The sequence below is a fragment of the Amblyomma mixtum genome, chromosome 4 (genome assembly GCF_055824585.1).
Source record: "Amblyomma mixtum isolate Tamu chromosome 4, ASM5582458v1, whole genome shotgun sequence".
Taxonomy (NCBI): domain Eukaryota; kingdom Metazoa; phylum Arthropoda; class Arachnida; order Ixodida; family Ixodidae; genus Amblyomma; species Amblyomma mixtum.
This window is the reverse complement of record NC_143015.1, coordinates 141,264,961-141,285,015: the sequence shown is the minus strand read 5'-3', so window position 1 is coordinate 141,285,015 and position 20,055 is coordinate 141,264,961. Positions and strand designations below refer to the sequence as shown.

Here is a 20,055-nt window from a genome sequence, read left to right as displayed (position 1 = left end):
ATTGCAGAATGGCTTTAGTGTCAAAACTTTGATTATTTTTTATCGCGACTTTCACCGCCACGCTCTTCTCATATAGCGCATTCAGCAGCTTCACTCACGGGGCTGCAGACCACGGTGCTTGCGGTGACGAGCAGGGCGCAGAGGAAGAAGTGCACCAGGGTCCGGTTGGCCAACACCAGAGGGTGCGAGGCGGCCAGCAGCTCCAGCAGGATGTCCGGCACCATCAGCTGTATAGTGACGAAAAAAAAATATCTAAAACGCCCTGAAATGCTAATTTTGCTGGAACGCATGTTAGAGTTTCGGGCACATCACGTGGGACCAGGGAAATGGTTTGTACAGCTCTAGCAAAAACTTTGTAGCACAGAGCGACCATGGCCACAAAGGTGGTGGTGTAAAAAGCGGCGATTGCTGGTACCAAGGCTTTTCCGTACGAGAACACATGTTCCTTTTCCTTCTGCAAGCGCCACGCGAGACGGACATGCCTCCTCGCCCGGCACATTAGCACAAACAATCGGCGCCGCTAAGGCCATGATCACTGATAACTATAAACTTTACCTAAAGGGGACATGAAAAACACTGCGCCACCATGAGCACTCATCAGAAGTGCATCATGCCTCCTGAATCTTTCCCAACTGCTCCGCATCGATAAAATGAGGAAACTGTTCTTCGCACACTTCAGTTCAACACAGCGAACAAAAAACGAACACGGAAGGAGAGAAATACACCACAAATGCGCTTAGTTCGACTACGGCCACGGCGCAATGGAACTGCGCAGGGGCGGACCATTACGCCATCGCCCTCCGCGGTGTCGCAGTGTCTTTCACGATGGGCTCTCGAGCCCAAGGTCACGGAATCTAATCAAGGGTTTGGCCGCTGCATTTCGATGTAGGAGAAATCTATTAACGGTGTGCCACGTCAGTGCACGTTAAGGGACCCTAGCTGGCTGAAATTAATCAAATACGTTCCGCAACAGAGTCCATGATAGCCCGCGTACAGCTTTGCGTCTTTAGACCCCACATTCGAAGCAATCTACCTCTACGCCATGACAACAGAGCAACAAGGTCAAAGGAATCGCGCACTCACAAACTTTGGGAGCACCGTGGAGACGATCCACAGGGAGTGGACGTGTCCCCAGAACTGCTGCCACGGCACCGCACTCATGGCCTGGGGCACGATGCTCGCCGAGGGGTTGGATTCTGCACAGGTTGGTAGCGCGCTACGATTGTTTCAGAGGCACACCTTATAGCAGCGTGAGTAGAATGGCGTTGGGAATCAGCAAGCAGAGCAGGTGTACCATATTCTGAAGATTTGCTTTGGATGGTATTTATTGAACACAACGCGCTAAGCTTCCACCGAGCGACGATAAAGCGGATTTCCGGTAACTGGACGGGCTTTCTACTGCTGTGTAGGCTGTACTTGCCAGGCAGCGTTCAGTGCAACCAGGCGGCGATGCACCTGCTTTGATTAAACTCATTACTGGACGAAATGGACCTTTCGTACTTTCGGGACTCAACGGAAGGTAAGTTCCACAAATAATCGTGGTCGTTGCAAATGGCCGCGTTTTTTGTTTATTTTCTAGGAGCTTTATGGTTTTTTGTGAACCGCAGACGAACAGGCAGAAGCCAGAATGTCGTCTCTATAGTGACCTCCGAGCATCACGGGTTAGCATTAGAACAACTGACTTATTGAACCACCAGTGAATTTTTGTAGCCCTTGCTAGTACGATGTCTTTCGTGATTGCGAAGCTAGGTTGTAAAATAACTATGTACACTGTTATACATTTTTCCTATTTTAGCGCCAACACGCATGTGGTGTAGAAAAAAGATGCAGGCGTTCAACCCTTCATAAGGCATAACACAATGTATTTCGACAAAGCTGGTAACCTTATTTTCAGTGCAGTATGTACTGTAACTCGATGTACCGCAATATTTATACCTTAGTTTATTCTCCACATTAGAACTCAGCTTCTAGATACAGTATGTATCTGCGGACTGTATCACAGAAAATATGCCGAAATCGCGCACCCGAGTCGACGAGCATGCGTATGTCGACGCCAATGATGGAGGAGAGGTGTCCCAGGAACATGAAGGTGATCACCGTGCGCAGACCCTTGGTCGCTGTGTCGGCCGCCAGCACAAAGATGACATCCCTGAAAGAGGTCAAATCGGCAGGAGGCGGTTGAAACGTGGCTAACCATGGAACAATAGTCGAGCAACACTTCTGGTTTGCTTATTTTCGGCCATTGTTATTGGCTGGTCCGCCGACTGACCGATGGCGCCGTTAAGGATCAAACGGAGTTGTTCAAGCCGCTGAAGAGCAGCAGTAACTTGGTCAGTATGCTTCGTTAGTAACAGTTGCATCATCCACTCTCGCTCCACCTAGGACCGCTTTAGCGAGAAGAATAATCAATGGCCAATTTTTCGTTCACTTACATAGCGGCACGTGGACATCTGGCAAAGGCTGTCCGTCATTTTGAGTGCGTTGCACACGCAACGCGGTAAGATTCAAATTTTGTTGCATGTCACCCTTTGCAATGTTCAGCAATCTTTAACGCTCTAATAGGCTTCACTCTTTGTATGTCCGATCTCATTCACTCGTACCCCAACCGTTCACATCACGCGCGTATTCTAAGTGTTTCCGGTAAATGAAATAAGCGACATAAAATTAGAATAAATTATGAATAATCAGAATAGAAACAATTGTTGTGGTAGAGGCCCAACTGCCTGTAGCGAGATTCCAGAGAAATTTGAATTGCAAAAAGCCACATGGAAGCTCCTCACTCCTGGTAGTCGTTCTTGAAGTGGTTGAGCCTCGCAACGCCAAGGTAGACGGATCCGGTGGCGCCCACGCTCTCAAGGCACACGTAGAGGGCGTTGGACCACATCTGGCGGCTGGAGAGAGCGATCGTTGGGGCATACCAATGTCACTGCAGTGTTTGTCATCAGGTACAAATGCGCTCAGTATGACTTGCAACAAATATGTACGAAAAAGCAAGCTATGGTCACAGCAAGCAAGATGCGGTCCGAACTTCTTTCATAAAGCTTTGGTAGCCTGGTCGGGGTAAAAATTGAGGTTTGCAGCTCCCTGTTGAGAATTTATAGCCTTCCTCATTGAACATCCTGCCTTATTCAGTTGCTACTGAGCGAAAATCGCACCACAGTCGCCTCCAGTGCGTTGTAGAGTGCACTATGACTCCATGACGCCCGAAAAGTGACCTGGGCGCGTAGGTGCGATGTTTTTCAGGGACAAGCTGATTTCAGTACCAAACCTCACATCCTGCGTATCCGAATTTTATCTCCAGAAGTGTGGCCTGCGCCTATTGGCTAATCCTAGGTACTGGCTTCTGGTGAGGCTGATGTTTTCCGGGGACCTTTGTCTCCGATTGTACTGCTTTATCCTGGTTTAGGCACACGCAGTATGGAAACTGTAAGAACGTATTGAAGTGGGTCAGGGAATAAATGCATATTATGACATCCTAGTCGACATCAAGAGGAAGAAATGGGGGCGGCAGAAAGATAGGTGGGCGGATGAGATCAAGAAGTTTGCGGGGACGCGGGGAGCGCAGCTGGCAAAGGACGGGGTTAATTGGAGAGACATGGGAGAGGCGTTTGCCTTGCAGTGGGTGTATTTCAAGCTGATTATGATGATAGTGATGATGATCCCACTGTTTCAAACTGCTATACTAAATATAAGAGCGCCGCCGCGGTGGCTCAGTGATTACGCGGGTTCGATCCCGGCCGCGGCGGCCTAATTTAAATGGAGGCGAAACTCTAGAAGCCCGTTGTACTGTGCGATGTCAGGGCACGTAAAATAACCCCAGCTGGTCGAAGTTTCCGGAGCCTTTCACTACGGCGTCCCTCACAGCATGAGTCGCTTTGGGACGTTAAAAACCCTAATAAACTAATATATAAAGATAGGAGCCCAAATAGCTGGGCTGCAGAACCGAAGGCCACCAGCAGTACATCTCGTACGCTGCTCCAGTACTGACCTCCACGTTGACCACGCTGCCCCAGTCTGCGTAGAACAGCATGCCGAGGCCACCCAGGCCACCGGGCAGGGCAGCTCCGCGCACCAGGAGCAGTGCGGTCGTCAACAGGTGCAGGAGGACCATAGCGTAGAAGAACTGCGGGAAATGGGCCATGCCAGGCGTGAGGAACTTCAGAAAATACAGTCGACCAAGCACCTGTCCAGAGGGTTCGAACGGCGCACCAGGGAGCACACTCCCGCCATTTACGAGCGACCTAGGGCTAGAAATAAAAACTTACCGTGCATGCACATTGCCATGGATGGTGTTTTAAATCCTGTTGTACTGAAAAGTTGCGCTGGGCCTGCCAAGCAGCGGCGATTTAACTGCCATAAATGCACAAAAAAGCTCCGTTTGAACGCTCTAGTCAAGTATGTGCACGGCTGTACATCCCCTGGTTATGGCTAGTGTTCTAAGAATTCGCCCACATTTGTTAGTACAGTATGGTCTCCAGTCTTCCCTGTGTCTGTACAGTTTGTCTTTCTCTGCGGACGAACACCTAACCTGGATGCGAATAAAGTTCCTAACAAACCTGGATAACTCACCGGGGTAACTTATAAGCACTCATAGGCTTCACAGTTCACATGGTCACGTATAACTTAACGTCTTTACCAAAAGTACCCATGCGGCCTCTACCTCTTTTCTCCTATCAGGAGACTTTTTAATCTCGCGAAGGGGTATAGCGATGGTGCAGCTTTTTTTTCACGCAGTCTATTGTGGGAGCTATAAAGGTTGTGGCTTCTCCTGCACTGCAGTCCCAGCAGCCTGCTTTTTTGGCAAACATGGCACAGTGAATACATGTCACAGTAGGAAAATGGCCCAGCACACAAATGGATAGGTTATTCACACCCTCAAGGTCAATTTAAGAAGTATAGTATAGTAGACATAGAATGTAGGCTTGATGGGTTACATGAGATCTTATAGGACCTTCTGCAAGGAGAATGCAACAAAAATAAATTTAAGGAAAGCCTCTTTGCTGACAACGTTCGGTGCGTATGCATAGCAACACACACGTTGCAACACCTGCAAATTCTGCACAGTAGTGTGAACCAGCCATGGCACATAGCATGCAAGCTTTACTTTTCGTTTTCAATAGTGTAATAGTGTGTTACAATCTAACGCGCTTGTCGCGTGGAATAAACGCGAATAAAAGAGCGAATAAAAACGAATAAAACAAGGCAACGCACGTTCACCGACAAAGTTGCGCCCTGACGGCGTTAGCTATTGGTGTGGCGAATAAAAGAATTCAATACTCCATGTACCCTTGTTGATTCACCGGCGTGAACAATCTTGAGACAGCACTGGTCAAGAGCCGCCGTGGTGGCTCAGTGGTTATGGTGCTCGGCTGCGGACCCGAAAGTCGCGGGTTCGATCCCGGTCGCGGTGGTCGAATTTCGATAGAGGAGAAATTCTAGAGGCCCATGTACTGTGCGATGTCAGTGCACGTTAAAGAACCGCAGGTGGTCGAAATTTCCGGAGCCCTTAAATACGGCGTCCCTAATAGCCTCAGTTCCTTTGGGACCACCACGGAGCATAAACCTAACATCTCTCCTTCACCCCTCCCTGAGACGGCTACACGCCTTTCTTTTCCTCAACCCCCCTTTCCCGCCACCCCCTCAAGCCCGTCTTCCTCCTTACCCGCCTGGCGCTGGTGAGTCCGTGGCGAGCGAGGGCAAACACCAGCACCCAGGCGGCGGCCAGCGAGAGCAGTGGCTGCGCCCGGATCTCGTCCAAGGAGCCGCCTTCCCAGGGGACTCCGGCACGGCGCCTGCAGGGGTGCCACGAAGGAGTCACCTCTCAGGTGCGTGGTTAACTAATGCGCATGCAGAAAGCGTAATGAACACAAAGAGGCCCCCCCCTATGTTGCAGCTAAACCACGAGATTCGGCCTAGCTTATTTTCATATTTATTTCTTCACGATGGCATGCACAGCACAGTGCACTGATGGAGCTATTTGGAACCCTCGTAATGACGATATTACAGAATTTCGGAAGTACGATCACTATCACCTCCAGCCTACAAGACGTCTACTGCAGGACAAAGCCCTCTAGCACTGACCCTGAATAAACACTATCCTGCGAAAGCCGCAGGCACCTTATCCCTGCAGACTTGTCAACTGCAACTGGTCACCTGCCGCTCTGGCCGTGCTGTTGCACTTGGTTTCCCTTGAAATCCCCCGATACCCAAAAGACCATCGGCTGCCTCTTATTTAGGTTACATACCTAGCTCATGTTCATCTCCTCTTGTTGATTTCAGCTAAGATATCATTATCGTGTGAACACAGAATCTTCCAATTGCATTGCTTACTGAGAACACTTGCATCCCACGAAATATAACTTATTGCACAACTCTTCTAGTGTGGGTCATCGTACATGATAAGCAGGTCTGCTGCGTTCAGTGGCGGAAAGCGGCGTAGTGAAAGAGTGCAAGCATGCAATAAATATGGCGGATATATTCCACTCACGACTGCGGCTGGTCTACAGGGTTATAGACGCCCGGTATGCATCCTGCGGCCTCGTGGCGGTAGACTGGCGGGCACCGCGACCACCAGACCACCATCGTCTCCACCGGAGGTGGGCAGCCCTTGGTCAAGCTGTTCCCGACGAAAGGACTCCGCCAGCCGCGAGCGCACGTTACTGCACAGCGGCTGGGATGCGGAGGGAGCGCAGATAAGAATTAGCGTCCCAGCCTAACAGGGAGACTAAAAAGAGGCAGTGGTGGTCTGCATATACACAGCGTATCACGTTGCACCTTCATTAATATCCGTTCATTTACTACACTCTACCTCCGCTACTATCTTGCACGCTGACAGAGGAGACGAGAACAGCTAACAGTTAACTCTGGTCCTGAGCTCGCGATGAGACGGGTTATGTAGTTGGCAATTAATGGTAGCTAGCTGTACTAGCAAACCAAGGAGTAGTTGAGTAGTAGTTGTAATGTTGGGGAGCACGGGGTCTTGACTGTGTGTATGAGAGGTGCAGTATTGTGTCTGAAAGACACAACGAGCATCCTCACTGGTAAAGGAAACGTAGTATTCGAAGGCAAGAGGGCAACAGGTAGGCGGAGGAGCCGACCGCAGCACCGAAGACTGCTGCCGTACCCGGGCGTTACGTGGATCGGGACCTTTCGACAAAGACTGTCACGTCTTCACTACCCACAGAAGAGCAGGGTATACCACGTGCACAGAGGATGCTCACCGCCGGTGCGACGTAGCATGCCCGGTCGCTGGCCACCGGTTCCCCGGAGGGGCAGCCGCCGCTCCACGAGAGGAGGTTGCGCAGCGAGGACACCAGGTGGAGCAGGTCCTGGGACAGCGTCACCGAGTCGCCCAAGATGTGCACCACCGCGCACAGGCTCATGGTGTAGCCCAGTCCTGCGAATGATTGCGCAAGCAGCAATGCAGACTTATTTCAGTGGGTTAGATATGCAGTGTCATAGCGTCAGCCAAAACATAAGCAAACATGACCCGATTGTTCAGAATTTTTTTTTTCTGCACGTATGATAAATCATTCAACACTTGCAGGGCGTATTCCAAGAACATTCGTATCACATGGCATTTCTCCCACTTCCCTCTACCCTGCGGTGACCGGCAAAAACCGATCCCCGCAGGAAGTCCTTTAAGGGGACGTGCTGTGTTGCCTTCCTCTCTCCTGACTCCCGTTCTCTTAGCTTCCAGCCCTCCTTGCGGGTACCACGACGGACGACTACGGGAATCTGCCATTAAGTAACGAACCCCCTCCATGTTTACATCACCGTGAGCCTATGCCTGCCTGCACTCGGGCAGAGGGATCGACCACACAGCTCTCCATTATAACACGTTCTCTCTCTTGCAACGGACATCCCAGTTGTTGTCAGATACAACTCAAAAACAAAGCGGCCAATAGCCCTCAAAGCAGGCTTTCCATCTAATGACTTCCACTTACTAACATGGTGATGCTGTCACTCGGGTTGCACCTGCTCGGCACCTACGATGCCACGCTAGCAAGAGCAATGCGCTTGACAGCGAAGCCATGACACTAGGTAGCAGCCAATGCGTGGAAAGCCTCAATGAGGGGGTTTCCTAGCAGCGTTCTCGAGTTTTGTCTTACTCAAGCAACGAATGTTAAGAAAAGCAGCACAAAGGCTGAAACGTGGAAGAAGTCAGAGGGAAAGAGGATCCATCTGAGTTCAGTTGTTCCTTCTGTGCTTCCTTTTTTTGTGCTGCTAATCTCGATATTTATTATCCACAACAAACTGCTCCACGGGTGAAGTTCTCATAGCTTTCGTTGGCGACGACGCACCTATGAAGAGTGGAACTGCGCCGAAGATGCCGCGGTTTCCGTCTTCGGAGAACTGGGCCAGGCTGCTCTCGAGGTGCATGACGGGCATCGCCACGGCGACCAGCAGCGCCAGGTAGGCCAGCATGAACGGAACTGCAAGAGCGCCATATATATGTACACGTCTCTTAAGGGTTGATAAGCTAGGAACTGAAGAACACACCGCAAGGACGAGGGCAGAGGTGAGAAGAAGTGGGTTTTCACAGTGCACGACTAATACCGAAGAGACGGCAACGTACCTGAGATCAGCATTTACAGCATCAAAACCTTTCACTGGGCTCTGATTATTCTCGCTTCAAAGTGCGAGCCCGTTTTTTGGAGTTTTATTTTCCCGAGATCCGTTTAAATATCAAAGCATGGAGTTATGCCAACATTCCCAGTAGCATGGCAGTCGCAAATTACTCACAGCTGGGGCCTAGTATGAAATCTTTCTTTTTGATTAAGGTTGAGGTGCGATGCGAGAGAATGAAGGTGGCTCTTTAGTGGCGATGCCCCAATCCCGTTTTTGGAAGAGAACACCGTCGTCAGTGCGAACGTTTTTCTAACTCCATAGCAATAGACAAAGCTGTATTGCAGCTATCAAAGAGTGATCAGAGCGAACGCGCTAATTTTACTAAAGGAAAGTACCATGTTGATCTACCATGCACAGAAATTCGGGACAAGCGTATGGTTCAGCGGGAAGCGGTTCGTGAACGCTATTTTTTATATTTCGTTATATTCCACAGTAACAATTAATATATCCGCAGATCTCCCCTCAGCAAGAGTTCCTTTGTTTGCTATTAACGTTTCTGCTATCGTCAAAAACGTTCCCATTGGTTTTCTAGAACAATCTTAATTACTCGATGCAAGCGATGGGAAAATTTTAACAAGACTTGCTATGAATCGAAGAAAAAAATGGACCATTACCTTGCAATATTTCCGTAACAACTTTACAACATTCCACATGTCTCAACTATATACGAGGGGGTACCCAAAAGAAACCGGACTAAATTTTTTGCTCGGCAAAACTTCTGTGGTACCGCGTTTTGCCACTAGGAGCGCATAGAACGAACATTCCAGAGTCAGTAAGCCGAGTGCCGTCGTTGAAGGAGGTCAGACTAGTTTAGGCAGAGTTTTAGAGTGACGACTGTTTTGTGTGAACGTCGTTTTTGCAATGGCTGATTTTCGTGAACAGCGTGCGCCGGTGAAATTCTGATTTTTGCTCGGAAGAAGTTGAATGGAAACTCTTGAAATATTAAGAAAGACGAACAAGGACGATGCTATGGGGACAAGTCAAGTGTTCCTGAACGGAATCCTGAATCAAAGCAACAATCTTGCCAATGGAAAACTTCAAATTCACCTCGCCTCAAGAAAGCTCGTCAGGTGAAACCAAACCTCAAACCAATGCTGATTTGTTTTTTCGACGTCAGAGGAGTAGTCCATTGAGAATTTGTTCCGCAGGGTCAGACAGTTAACCAGGCTTTCTACTTGGATGTTTTGAAAAGATTGGGCAACAGTGTGCGGTGGAAGTGGCCAGATTTGTGGCAGTCGGGCGGCTGGTTGTTCCATCATGGCAATGCCCCTGCTCACACAGCCCTGCCTCTACGACAGTTTTGGACCGAAAATGGCATGACTCCTATTCCTCAACCCTCATACTCTCCCGACCTTGCCCCGTGCTACTTTCTTTGTTTCCTAGAATGAAAAAATAGGTGAACGGAAAGCGTTTCGCTGATGTTGCTGAGGTGAAGAAAAAAACGACGGAGGCACTGTCAAGCATCACAAAAAATGAATTTAAACAATGTTTTGAAAAATGAAATGAAAGATTCGACAAGCGTATCATTGCAAGTGGGGAATACTTTGAAGGAGATTGAAGGTCTGTGCTTAAAATGTGAACAAATAAGTTCAAACAAAAATAAGTCCGGTTTCTTTTGGGTACCCCCTCGTAACTGATGCCGAAAAATCCTTGACATGTCAGACCACAATGCTCCAAAGGTCCTACATCTCACAGGCCCCTGCTATGGTCCCTGAACGCATCCCTAACGGACTCTGGCGAAAAGAGAGACGAAAGGGGCCCACCTCCTCCGTGGGCGATGGACATCTCGGGAAAGCGGGTGGCGTTGGCGCTGCCGGCCGTCATGATGAACAGCGTGGCCAGCTTGTGCGCCCGGCTCTGGAAGCCCGCCTGTGTTGTCGTCTCCTGCGCACAAATACACAGGATGCGCACACATTTGAAACTTACATTTCACGCAGTGTTCAGCACAGAACGGCCATTGCATGGCCATACATGTCGAGCGCTGCTGCACGGTAGCCACTAGGTTGTACGAGTGTTCAAGAGCGAGGGGTGAGCATGACTACCTTGCATTTCTATTGGTTAGCTACAAGCAACAGTTTCAAGCGCCGGTACTGATCGGTTTCTCAGCGATCTTACTCTCTTCCAGGTTGTCGGCTGGAACCCGAGCCGCGGAGGCAGATTTCGCCCCCCGTCGAAATCCGAAAGAACCACAAAAGTGCCAGCATAGTTTAGAGACAGTTTGGTTCTCCCGCGTATAGTTTAGACCTACCTCGCTTGATGTGCTTTCCTCCTCGCTTTCCGTCATGGTGGCAGCAGGCCAGGTAGGACGAGGGAAAGCCGGGACACTCCGGGGCCGGGAGATCCAGAATGAAGTTCTCCGATGGAAATACCCAGCAACACGGGCAAATGCTGCGAAGGCCTATGCAACGGGAGATCGGAGAATAGCGGACAGCGCGTGCAACGTGGCCCGTGACTCTTCTTCTTCTGACTCGTATTCGGCTGTACGCGCTGTTCTTCGTTTACATTTTTCTATAGCGCGTGCACGGCATGTGCCACTCCTAAATCTAAGTAGCTTGCTAAGTAGATGCACCAGAGCATTCGGCAGCAGTATTGCTTCAGCAGCTTTTTGGAGCGAAAGCTCTACTCCTCCCGTACAAAGCTGAAGGTCATGTCGCTACGAAGTTTGACCTCCAAACCAGGAGGAGCAGATGATGATGGCGATGATACCAACCTTATTTTCCACCAGATAAGGAGGCCCCCTACCCCACTTCCCCGGCACGCAGGCCTTGGTGACGGGGGCCGGGACCGCCACGATTAGAAACAGGCAAAGAGGTCTTGTCTCCTCGCGACTTCATCCGCCAGGCGGATGGCTTGCTCCTGTGGAGCAGGGGCCTCGGTCCGCAGCAGGGCTTCCCAGGTTTGTCTACAACTTACATTTGCTTTAGCACCTGGGGAGCTAGCGCATTCCCAGATTATGTGGTCGAGGGTCCCTCTCGCCCCACAGTGCTTGCACTTATCGTTTTGTTTGTTATCTCTCTGAACATGACATGCCCAGACCGGGATTACGAAGTTCCCAGCTTGGAGGCGCCGTCATGCGATTACCTCCCTATTGTTGCGACTTTTATCCGGTGGTGGCACCAGCCTCTGTAGCGGAGGATTGGCTTTGACGTCATGCCACGTTACTCGCCACAGCTCTCGTTGAGCGGAGAGAGAGAGAGAGAGAGAGAGAGAGAGAGAGAGAGAAACTATTGTAGAAATTTTATTGTGAGAGGAATTCGGGGCACGCCACAGGGTCCCTGAACGACCCCACTGCACTCAAGTGTTTATGTTCCTAAGCTCCATAACACTGGCAGCCCGGCCGGTGGCGATGGTCTGCACGGCCGGGTCCTCAGCGCAACAGGGTCGCCCAGTCCTCCCAGGTCTTGAGGTTCTCTAGGTCCCGCAACGTAGGGTCCGCCGGGCAGAGGGAAAGGGTGTTTAGGGAAAGGGCGAAGGGTTCTGGGTATAGACTTTTATCCAGTTGTGGTACCAGTCTCTGTAACGGAGGCTTGGCTATGATGTCATGCCACGTTACTCGCCACAGCTGCGCGGCACACTAGAAATTGCCGGAATTCGCGCGACGGTCCGCTGTATGAAAGCCCGTGGTGTGCACTTACCTTTGTGTGCTTTCCTTAAGAGAGCTTCCGCTCGTCTTAGTAGGTTCAGTCAGGTTGATTTATGGGTCTGGATGATTCGAGCTCCAGATGTTTTCAAGAAAGGCCGCTAGGCGAACTTACGCTAATGCGGACTAATGTCACCATATAGCGACACACGTAGGAACCATTCTTCCACAGGGAAGAGAAGAGACTCGGCACATTTATTCGTTTGGTGTCATGGTGCCTCAGGTACACAGGACATATGGAACACACCAGTGCTGTCGCAGCTTGAGGGAGGCCGCCCAGGTTGGCAGTGGTTTGCACACCCTAGCATGTGGCGTAGCCGCTGCGCATTCTTTCCAATCCACTGCCCATGCTGTTCTGCTGTCCCAGGTCATCCGTCAGGGAAGTCCACGTCGCCGTGGCACTCACTCCTGTCATGATGAGAAGCACCAGTTCGATTTTACTGCAGGACCGATGCGATTGCAAAGCACGACTCACATACGCTCCGGAGTTGGGCTGCGCGGACCAAATAGAGAGAAAATGACATCGTACACTAAATCCTAGAGAAGGTGTCCTGTCTTTCTGGTTTGTAGGTCTGTGCGGCTGTATTTGAGAGCGGACAACAGCACTATTCTTGAAAAGTGTCCGCTGTGTTTGAGAAGCACGCGTCAAGTAATCCACCAGGTGCCAAATACCCACAAAACCGAAATGCTAAAGGCCCGTGTGCTGTGCGGTATAAGAGCACGTTAAAGAACCCCACAGGGCCGGAATTTCCGGAGCCCTTCACTACGGCGTCCCTCATAGCACTAAACGGTCCCTCATAGCCTGAGTCACTTTGGTATTATGGGTGTTCGTTGTACTCGATTATCGTTTAAGCTGTCTGGATTGTGTGAAAGAAATTCTAACCTGCAACAAACAGCAGGAGATTTTGCTTTTCGCTTTTAGTCTTTCGCCCTTACTTTTTTGCTCCAATACAATCATTTGCCTCGTGGTAGCAAATGTATGCAGAAGCCTATGCCAATGACGTAAAATCTAAATAGATGTGAATAAAAAGGCAGTAAGATGTCTTCTATCGCACAGTCTAAGCTCACATCCTTTTACCCCCATATAATAGTATCCATGTTTAGAGTGTAGGCTTTGCTTTTTGATAATGTATGTGATTTTAAATTGTGCTGGCGCAGATGGCACAGAGATGGTGACAGGGAAATGGCGGATGGGTGGCGTTTTTGGGGGGATAGGGGTGGAGGGCTGGATGTGTGTGGGTGAGCCTTTCCTCTCACATGCCTATGCCGACATTTTGCGGAGCAGCACTGCTACTACCATCGCAGTAAAACTGTGTGTTGAAAATCAGTGCTCCCTTTGGCATCGCTCAGATGAATTGCTTTCAGCCCTTGTTCTTAAATATTGCTCTTCAACGCGAGAGTCCTCTGAAACAGTGTGGCCAGAGGTTACCCCATTTAATTATACCATGTTCGTCTGGAGGGACAGCAGTGTGCCGGGACGAATAATGGAAATGAACGCTGGGCTTCTACCGCACGCCCACGCAAGCAATTTATTGGTTCCTTACATTTGCCGCCGCCACAACTGCACTCGCTTACCACGGTTTCCAGCATCGGGATACAAGCGCATTCACAGAACGAAAAATTCCTCGGAAAAACTAAATTTCTCTCGTGTTTCCTCCAGCTCCTACGGAGCTGCCCTGCCAGGTTTAAAATCCTCGAAATTCGGCGTTAGTGTCCTCCGGAGGCACTCCATTCGTGCACGCATGACAACGAACCCACGAACGATCCCGCAATGTTCATTGAGCATGCCCACTATTTGTAGGGCGGCCTGGCTAATCGATATGCATAGGCATGCGGACACACTGGGACGAATGCCGGAACACAATAGCTTGTAACATAGGGTTTCTTCTACTATAATGGTTTTGTCGCGCATAATGCTTCAGTTTTTCGAATTAGCTCCCTGAGAAGTAATAAAGGAACCAAGTCTCGCAGTACTTTGCCATGCCAAATTGACAGGGCTAGCTATAATCAAGTTTTTTAGCTCTGAAGTGTTTCAGAGAAACAAAGTTTCAGGGAAAGAACGAAGTTTCACTCAAAACATTTCCGTACTTTAACAAACTCCATGTTGTTAGACAGATCACCTCCTTGCGATCTGCGTACAAATACACAGTTTGCAATCGGCGGGCGCTGAGAACAATAACTGCGGGCATTCTCTGCGAGAACTTCGGAGCGCTCACAATCATTGTGGAATCGCTCAAGTCCCCCAGTCGCACTGCATTTAAAATGCGCCCACCGCCCTACTCACGAGGAAGACATCGCAGGATCTGGAGCACAAATGGGGGCCTCGGCACCGACGCGGTCCATCACGTGACGGCCTCTTTGCAGACATCCTTGGATGCACGGCTACAGGAACCTGGGGATAAAGGAATGGTGGACCTCAGAGAACGAGACGTGACCATATGCTAGTTGAAACAAAATCCACGAAGTTGATAAGGACACAGCAGACAATGCTGCAATGGTCCGTAGTGGTCTCCCGCAGCTTACTGCATACCGTATTGCAAGGCAGATGTATGCAGATACTGGAAGTGGGCGGAAGCATCGCACAAGCTGAGAAATTGTCTGATATACACTCTTAGAAAAAAGGTAGTAGTACTTACCAGCTTTGGGGTGGTAACTGGTTGTCACATATGTTACTACCCTGTTAGTAACTGCAGTTATTAACGGGAAGGTTAGTAACTGTTACTAACCAGTGAGCTAATTACGAAGTTGAGACTGTAGAAACAGCTCAGTCTATTTAACCCCGCCCCCTGCAGAAATGTGTATTACAAAACCAATTTATTGGCACGGCAGTCTGTGTCAGTCATATTATTTGACTTTATTTTAGGGTTAAAGAAACGGTTACTAACCAGGCGGTAACTAGCGACCATAATTAGTGAAAAGGTAGCAAGGGCTACTTTTACTAACTATACCTTATACCTTGTAGAGGGTGTACATAGCTGATAAAAAGTAGCGAAACGAAGTCAGAGTTAGTAACTGCTGCACTTATTACCTTTTAACTACCTTTATAGTAACTTTTTTTAAGACTGTAGGTTTATACTTTTAGGAGACGTACAGCATTCGCGGCTGTATCAACACTTGGCTCGCACGCGAATTCTAATGACCACTCCGATTAAAACGATGCGCCCATAATAAGGCACGGGCTCCGCACTGAAAGAGTCGCAACGGGCACTTAATTCACACATCCTGCATACTTCGGCCAGTGCACACCGCGATAGAACTATTTTTTTCACTTATCGTGACGCTTAGACTCAAGTGAGAGCTGGCAGTAGAAGGGTGAAGGGAGGACAGACGAATAGAAATATGGCTATGCGGAAAAGAGATTGGTTTCAGAGAGCTGCTCTGATGCGCGACAGGACACATTACAGCCTCTAAATAATTTTGGCGGGTTAATTTCCTGCCAAGAGCGAGAAAATATGTCCCATGTGCTCTCCACTGATTCCCGCTACCGACTTTCTGACGCCTGCTGCAACTGTTGCCATGTGTTCGGTCAGCGAAACGACGGTGACTATCGCAATGCCATACGTACGCATTTGTCGACACGCGTCCATTGGTGGCTGCTTGGAGCCTGCCCCGCAGACCAGAGAGCCCCGCTGGCATTGGACACAAGGCTGCTGCAGGGCTCTCTCCTGCCTTGAGCCAACCGACAGCCTGTGGAAAGGGCATAAACATGAAGGCGTAGATTTCACATCGGCCACGAACTTGCGATTTCGCTGTGGCGGTGCTCCGAGGAGGCACAGAGACCGACCTTGAGCCGTTGCCTAGCAACTGCCGCAGATGGCGGACGCCGCGCGCTCGCGGCGCCATCTGGCATGACGTCACACCGCGCGCCTTGCCGTGGTGCCGCCGCCGCCGTTTGCTATGACGTCACACCGCTTGCCTCGTCGTTGCGCTCGCTTTCGCTACGTATAACCTGGCATAGCCGAGTTAAGCCACAGACATTTTTTTTTGTTTTGTGTCTTCTTTGCCTTTAATCCTTGCTCGCGCCTGCACCATAACGCATCTAAAAAAAAACAGGTTTGCTGAGATATTTAGGGGGATCAAAGTGGTTGTTTAGGGCACTAAATGGAGGCGTGCAGCAAATAGGTACACGCGTTTTAATCCATGGGAGAAAGGAGTATGACAGAATGGTTTATGTAGCGGATGGTGTCGTCGAAAGAGGGACTACTTGAATCTGGTTCAGCACAGCCAGTTATTGTACAGTAATGCTGGCATGCATTTTTGTGTGGCTGGAGTTTATTTCAATTATTGGTAGTTGAAGCTTGTTTTCTATGACATGTTATGGGCAGCAGAAGTACTTCTTTTTGCGTGACTTATCTTACTGTAATTATTGGTAGTAGAAGTTTGTTATGTTTTTGTGTGGCGGATGTCATTGGAATTACTGATGGCAGAAGTTTCAGTTTCTGTGCGACTGATGTTGGAATCATTGCTGGTAATTTTTGTTTATGTATGACTGCTCTTACTGGAATCATTGGCAGTACAAATTCTTATTTCTGTGTGACTGCTCTAACTGGGATTATTAGTGCAGAAGTTTTCTAGCGGTGCTCGGTTGAAAAGCAAGGGTGAAAAACCTCTAAATCTAAGAAATCCGGTAACACACACTAGCATCCTACCAAGCATTACAAGAAAGCACCGTTTTTCAATGAGACCGAATACGCATTCAAGCACTAATTATGCCCAGAAAAAAAAACGCAGAAACACGTGAAAAGCGTTGGTATACCTTCACGTTGCACACTGGATGAAGAAAGAGCCTCACTCACGTTAATATATGAAACTAAATATGCACATAGCGTGGAGTAACAAGTTCACGCAAATGGATTAATGATTTTAGGAGTCTAAAGACCACAACGGTGAAATAAAAAAAGTACATAAAAAATGCCCGATATTAAAAGTAAACAGGACTCAAGGAGGCCGAAGTTTTCGCGATTTTCTTCGCACGCTACACGAGACAGCTAGTATTTCTTACGCGAGGTAAATTTCATTTTAACCACGTAGTCAATTAGTCCCACTAAAAATATTTAGTCCAATAGGTACAAGTCTTTTTGGGGAAGTAAAATCCAGCGCGGAGGCACGCCCAGTGTCGACGGAACGGGCTGAATCATTCATAATACTCCAAACATTCTGCTCCAATTTGGTGGTCCACAATCTATAGCAATGTGCACACAATGGTTTCACTTGAGTGACCTTGTTTCATACTAATCCGACCTTGAGTAACGCGACTGTTCGACCAAACGCTCTAAAAGCGGTATTTGCCTCTTGTATATGTCTTCTTCATTTCGCTGGCACATTTGCGCCTAAAATGCGTCAAAGCAGTGACATCAACGCGATATAGTTTTCCTCCTAGCAATCTTCACGTCTGCACAAAAAACAGCGGCTGCAAGCAGGACAGTCACGCGCGCCACCCTGCGGCGCATGTATCAGTCATGAACAGCACCGTCTCCGCACCTCGTGCACCGAAGATGTCTGGAGCTGGCGGTGGATGCGCTGCTTGAGGCCGCATGCGCCGAAGTGATGCAGCCGCTACACTGCCGTGACGAAGTCGGTGTGGGCTGATGGGAGTCTAGTGCTCCTCAGGGGCATTGGGGCCACCATTGGCTTCCAAGGAAGACACCCAGCCTGGAGGAGACAAAAACGAGATTTCGGAAGGTAGCGGTTAGAGATATATCGACGGAGCTGCGACGCGGCTGCAAGAGATATCGACGGTGCTGCAGGCTCTAGAGCCTGGTGTGCAGGGGTTCGAAGTCTGCGCGAGGCACGAGCGATTAAAAAGGGAAACCCTTTCAAGACAAGCAGCATAGTCAACTCGCTGTGTGGAAGCTCAAATGAACACCCTGCAAAGCTGCAGCGCATAGAAGATAAAGACGAAACAAGGAGCGAAACCCAACCGCTTTGTTTTAGGAAAGGCCACCTAACTGTAAGGTTGAAATACCTGATGGCAGAAAATTAGAGTGCCCACGAAGTAACGATGACAAAATACAAGCCTACATATTTTATTGAATCATAGCAGTGGGCATTCTCTCCAAAAACATAAGTAAGTAAAGTAATTATGAGCGCTATTTTATTGGCGCAAAGGCACCGTCGGTCCATAGAGTACCATGTTTTAACTAACGTTGTTTGCCGGACGTGGGTGTCAAGCACTCCTTTTCCAAAGCACATGCCCAGTTTTCCCGGACACTGAGTGAGGAGCGTCGTCTGCTGTACGCGAGGAGATACTAAGTCCTGAACATTGCGGTCACCATTCCTTCTTTCTTCTAGCTGCAAAATATCACCTACGAAATGGGCGGCGCGCTCGATATTTCGAAGCCTACGGGAAAGCAATGCGATGTACAGAGGTTTTGAAATTCCGCCGTGATTTTCACCGTTCAGCGCCACGCGGCGTGTGGTGCCCGCAGTGCAAACTAAAAGCGCTTGTCCAGATTTCCTGGGCTTGTTCGACCCCAGAGAAAGCTGAGTGTTTACTCTGGGTGAACCCTTCTAAACCTTTGGAAAGCCGGTGGGCACAAGGCGGGCACCCGGAGGCAATGGTTATCGAAACACCACACTTCCCGCAAACGATGTGGATTCTGTAAGCCCTACGTCGCGGCGGAGACGTTTTCAAAGAAAGAAATTAATCTTTAGGTCATCTGCAACAAGTATTTTTGCCGCGTAAAAAGACTATTCTAGTTATATGAAAGGACAACCCCCCCCCCCCCCCCCCCCCCCGCCGAAAAAAAAAATAGATTTTTTTTCCGGCCACCAAAAAGTAAAAAAAAAGGGGCGGCGGTTTCGAAGTGCTATTGACTGATTGAAAACATGATTATTTGCTTGCTCAATATTCTTAAAACATAAGGGTGGGCCTCCTAGTCCGGTAGTCCACTGGCTGTTGCTGCTGCGCTGACCCTCGCCACCAGCCAGCGCTGACGGTCAGGATCATCGCCGAGCAGAAGTCTCTCCCACTGCTCCTCTGACGGGTTTGGAACGGGGTCAACTAAGGGATTAAATTGGCATACCCACACCATGTGGTAGAGGTTAGCTACCTCTCCACAGTGTAGGCACTGCGGAGAGTATAGAGTGGGGTACCAGTGGTGTAACTTATTGGCTGGCGTTGGGTATGTAGTCTCCTAAGGGTGTTCTCCTCTAACTTATTGAGGGGTTTATGTGCTGCCGGGCACTCCTTCCTGGCTGTTCTGTATGGCGCGAGATTGTCAGCATACGCTGCTAAACCTATTAGGTCGCGGCACCCTTCATGGTCATCAGTGGGAGGCGCCCGGTGTAGAAGAGCTCTCGGGTTTCCGTTCGATGGCGCCAGCTGCAAACGAACTGCGACAGAGCGAACAGCAGAACGTGCTCACCGTACGCCTCCTCTGCCGGTGGCCCTTCCCCGGCCTCTCTGATCGGTGGAGGGAGCCTGTTCAGCGGAGTTCGCGCCGCGGAGCCCGGCGCCTGGTTGGTTGGTCGCCTGTGGTTGGCGCAGGCCTGCATGGTAGGGGCGCAAGCAATTATGTGCCGCATACTGGGAGCTGCCCTCGCCCCTTTACAGCTTAGCGGCGATGACCGCTCAGACCATGGCTGTGCATATTCACTAAAGAGGCATGGTGCTTCAACAGAGACACGTCTATGAGGGCCACTTTGCGAAAACTATACGGCAACATGGTTCCCCGGTGAGCGTGATGAATGCAGATCTGAATGCGATAAACGAGGGATAAAGCTTGAGACATCCATGAATAAACTAGCCACACCTTCGTCGGCAGCCCGATAGTACTGCCGCC

General features: G+C 49.6%; 2 protein-coding genes and 1 long non-coding RNA gene across 3 annotated transcripts; all 3 read right to left on the bottom strand.

Moving 5' to 3' along the window:
- Positions 1-68: 68 nt before the first annotated feature.
- LOC149348490 (sodium- and chloride-dependent glycine transporter 2-like) lies at positions 69-6,659 on the bottom strand. Its single transcript, XM_089541773.1, has 7 exons — positions 6,488-6,659; positions 5,663-5,792; positions 3,954-4,123; positions 2,781-2,891; positions 2,025-2,149; positions 1,084-1,196; positions 69-227 (listed from the first exon to the last, which is right to left on the bottom strand). The coding sequence occupies exons 1-7, from the start codon at positions 6,580-6,582 to the stop codon at positions 69-71; spliced, it is 903 nt and encodes a 300-aa protein (XP_089397899.1). The 5' UTR covers positions 6,583-6,659.
- A 471-nt stretch (positions 6,660-7,130) lies between these two features.
- LOC149348489 (sodium-dependent neutral amino acid transporter B(0)AT1-like) lies at positions 7,131-10,925 on the bottom strand. Its single transcript, XM_089541772.1, has 4 exons — positions 10,880-10,925; positions 10,395-10,515; positions 8,304-8,435; positions 7,131-7,396 (listed from the first exon to the last, which is right to left on the bottom strand). The coding sequence occupies exons 1-4, from the start codon at positions 10,913-10,915 to the stop codon at positions 7,131-7,133; spliced, it is 555 nt and encodes a 184-aa protein (XP_089397898.1). The 5' UTR covers positions 10,916-10,925.
- Positions 10,926-12,205: 1,280 nt separating this feature from the next.
- Positions 12,206-20,052, bottom strand: LOC149348488 (uncharacterized). The gene is made up of 5 exons (XR_016292765.1): positions 19,639-20,052; positions 17,753-17,923; positions 15,837-15,958; positions 14,556-14,663; positions 12,206-12,679 (listed from the first exon to the last, which is right to left on the bottom strand). It is a non-coding gene; the product is annotated as an uncharacterized LOC149348488 (long non-coding RNA).
- Between the last annotated feature and the right edge of the window lie 3 nt (positions 20,053-20,055).

Excerpts from the sequence above, each read along its gene's own strand:
- LOC149348490 (XM_089541773.1), bottom strand. The coding sequence starts at position 6,582 with ATGGTGGTCTGGTGGTCGCGGTGCCCGCCAGTCTACCGCCACGAGGCC. Across the intron at positions 5,793-6,487 it reads CCTGTAGACCAGCCGCAGTC|GCGCCGTGCCGGAGTCCCCT; the intron begins GTGAGTGGAATA and ends GCACCCCTGCAG. Across the intron at positions 1,197-2,024 it reads ACGCATGCTCGTCGACTCGG|AATCCAACCCCTCGGCGAGC; the intron begins GTGCGCGATTTC and ends CAACCTGTGCAG.
- LOC149348489 (XM_089541772.1), bottom strand. The coding sequence starts at position 10,915 with ATGACGGAAAGCGAGGAGGAAAGCACATCAAGCGAG. Across the intron at positions 8,436-10,394 it reads GTCCATCGCCCACGGAGGAG|TTCCGTTCATGCTGGCCTAC; the intron begins GTGGGCCCCTTT and ends GCGCTCTTGCAG. Across the intron at positions 7,397-8,303 it reads CGCAGTTCCACTCTTCATAG|GACTGGGCTACACCATGAGC; the intron begins GTGCGTCGTCGC and ends AATCATTCGCAG.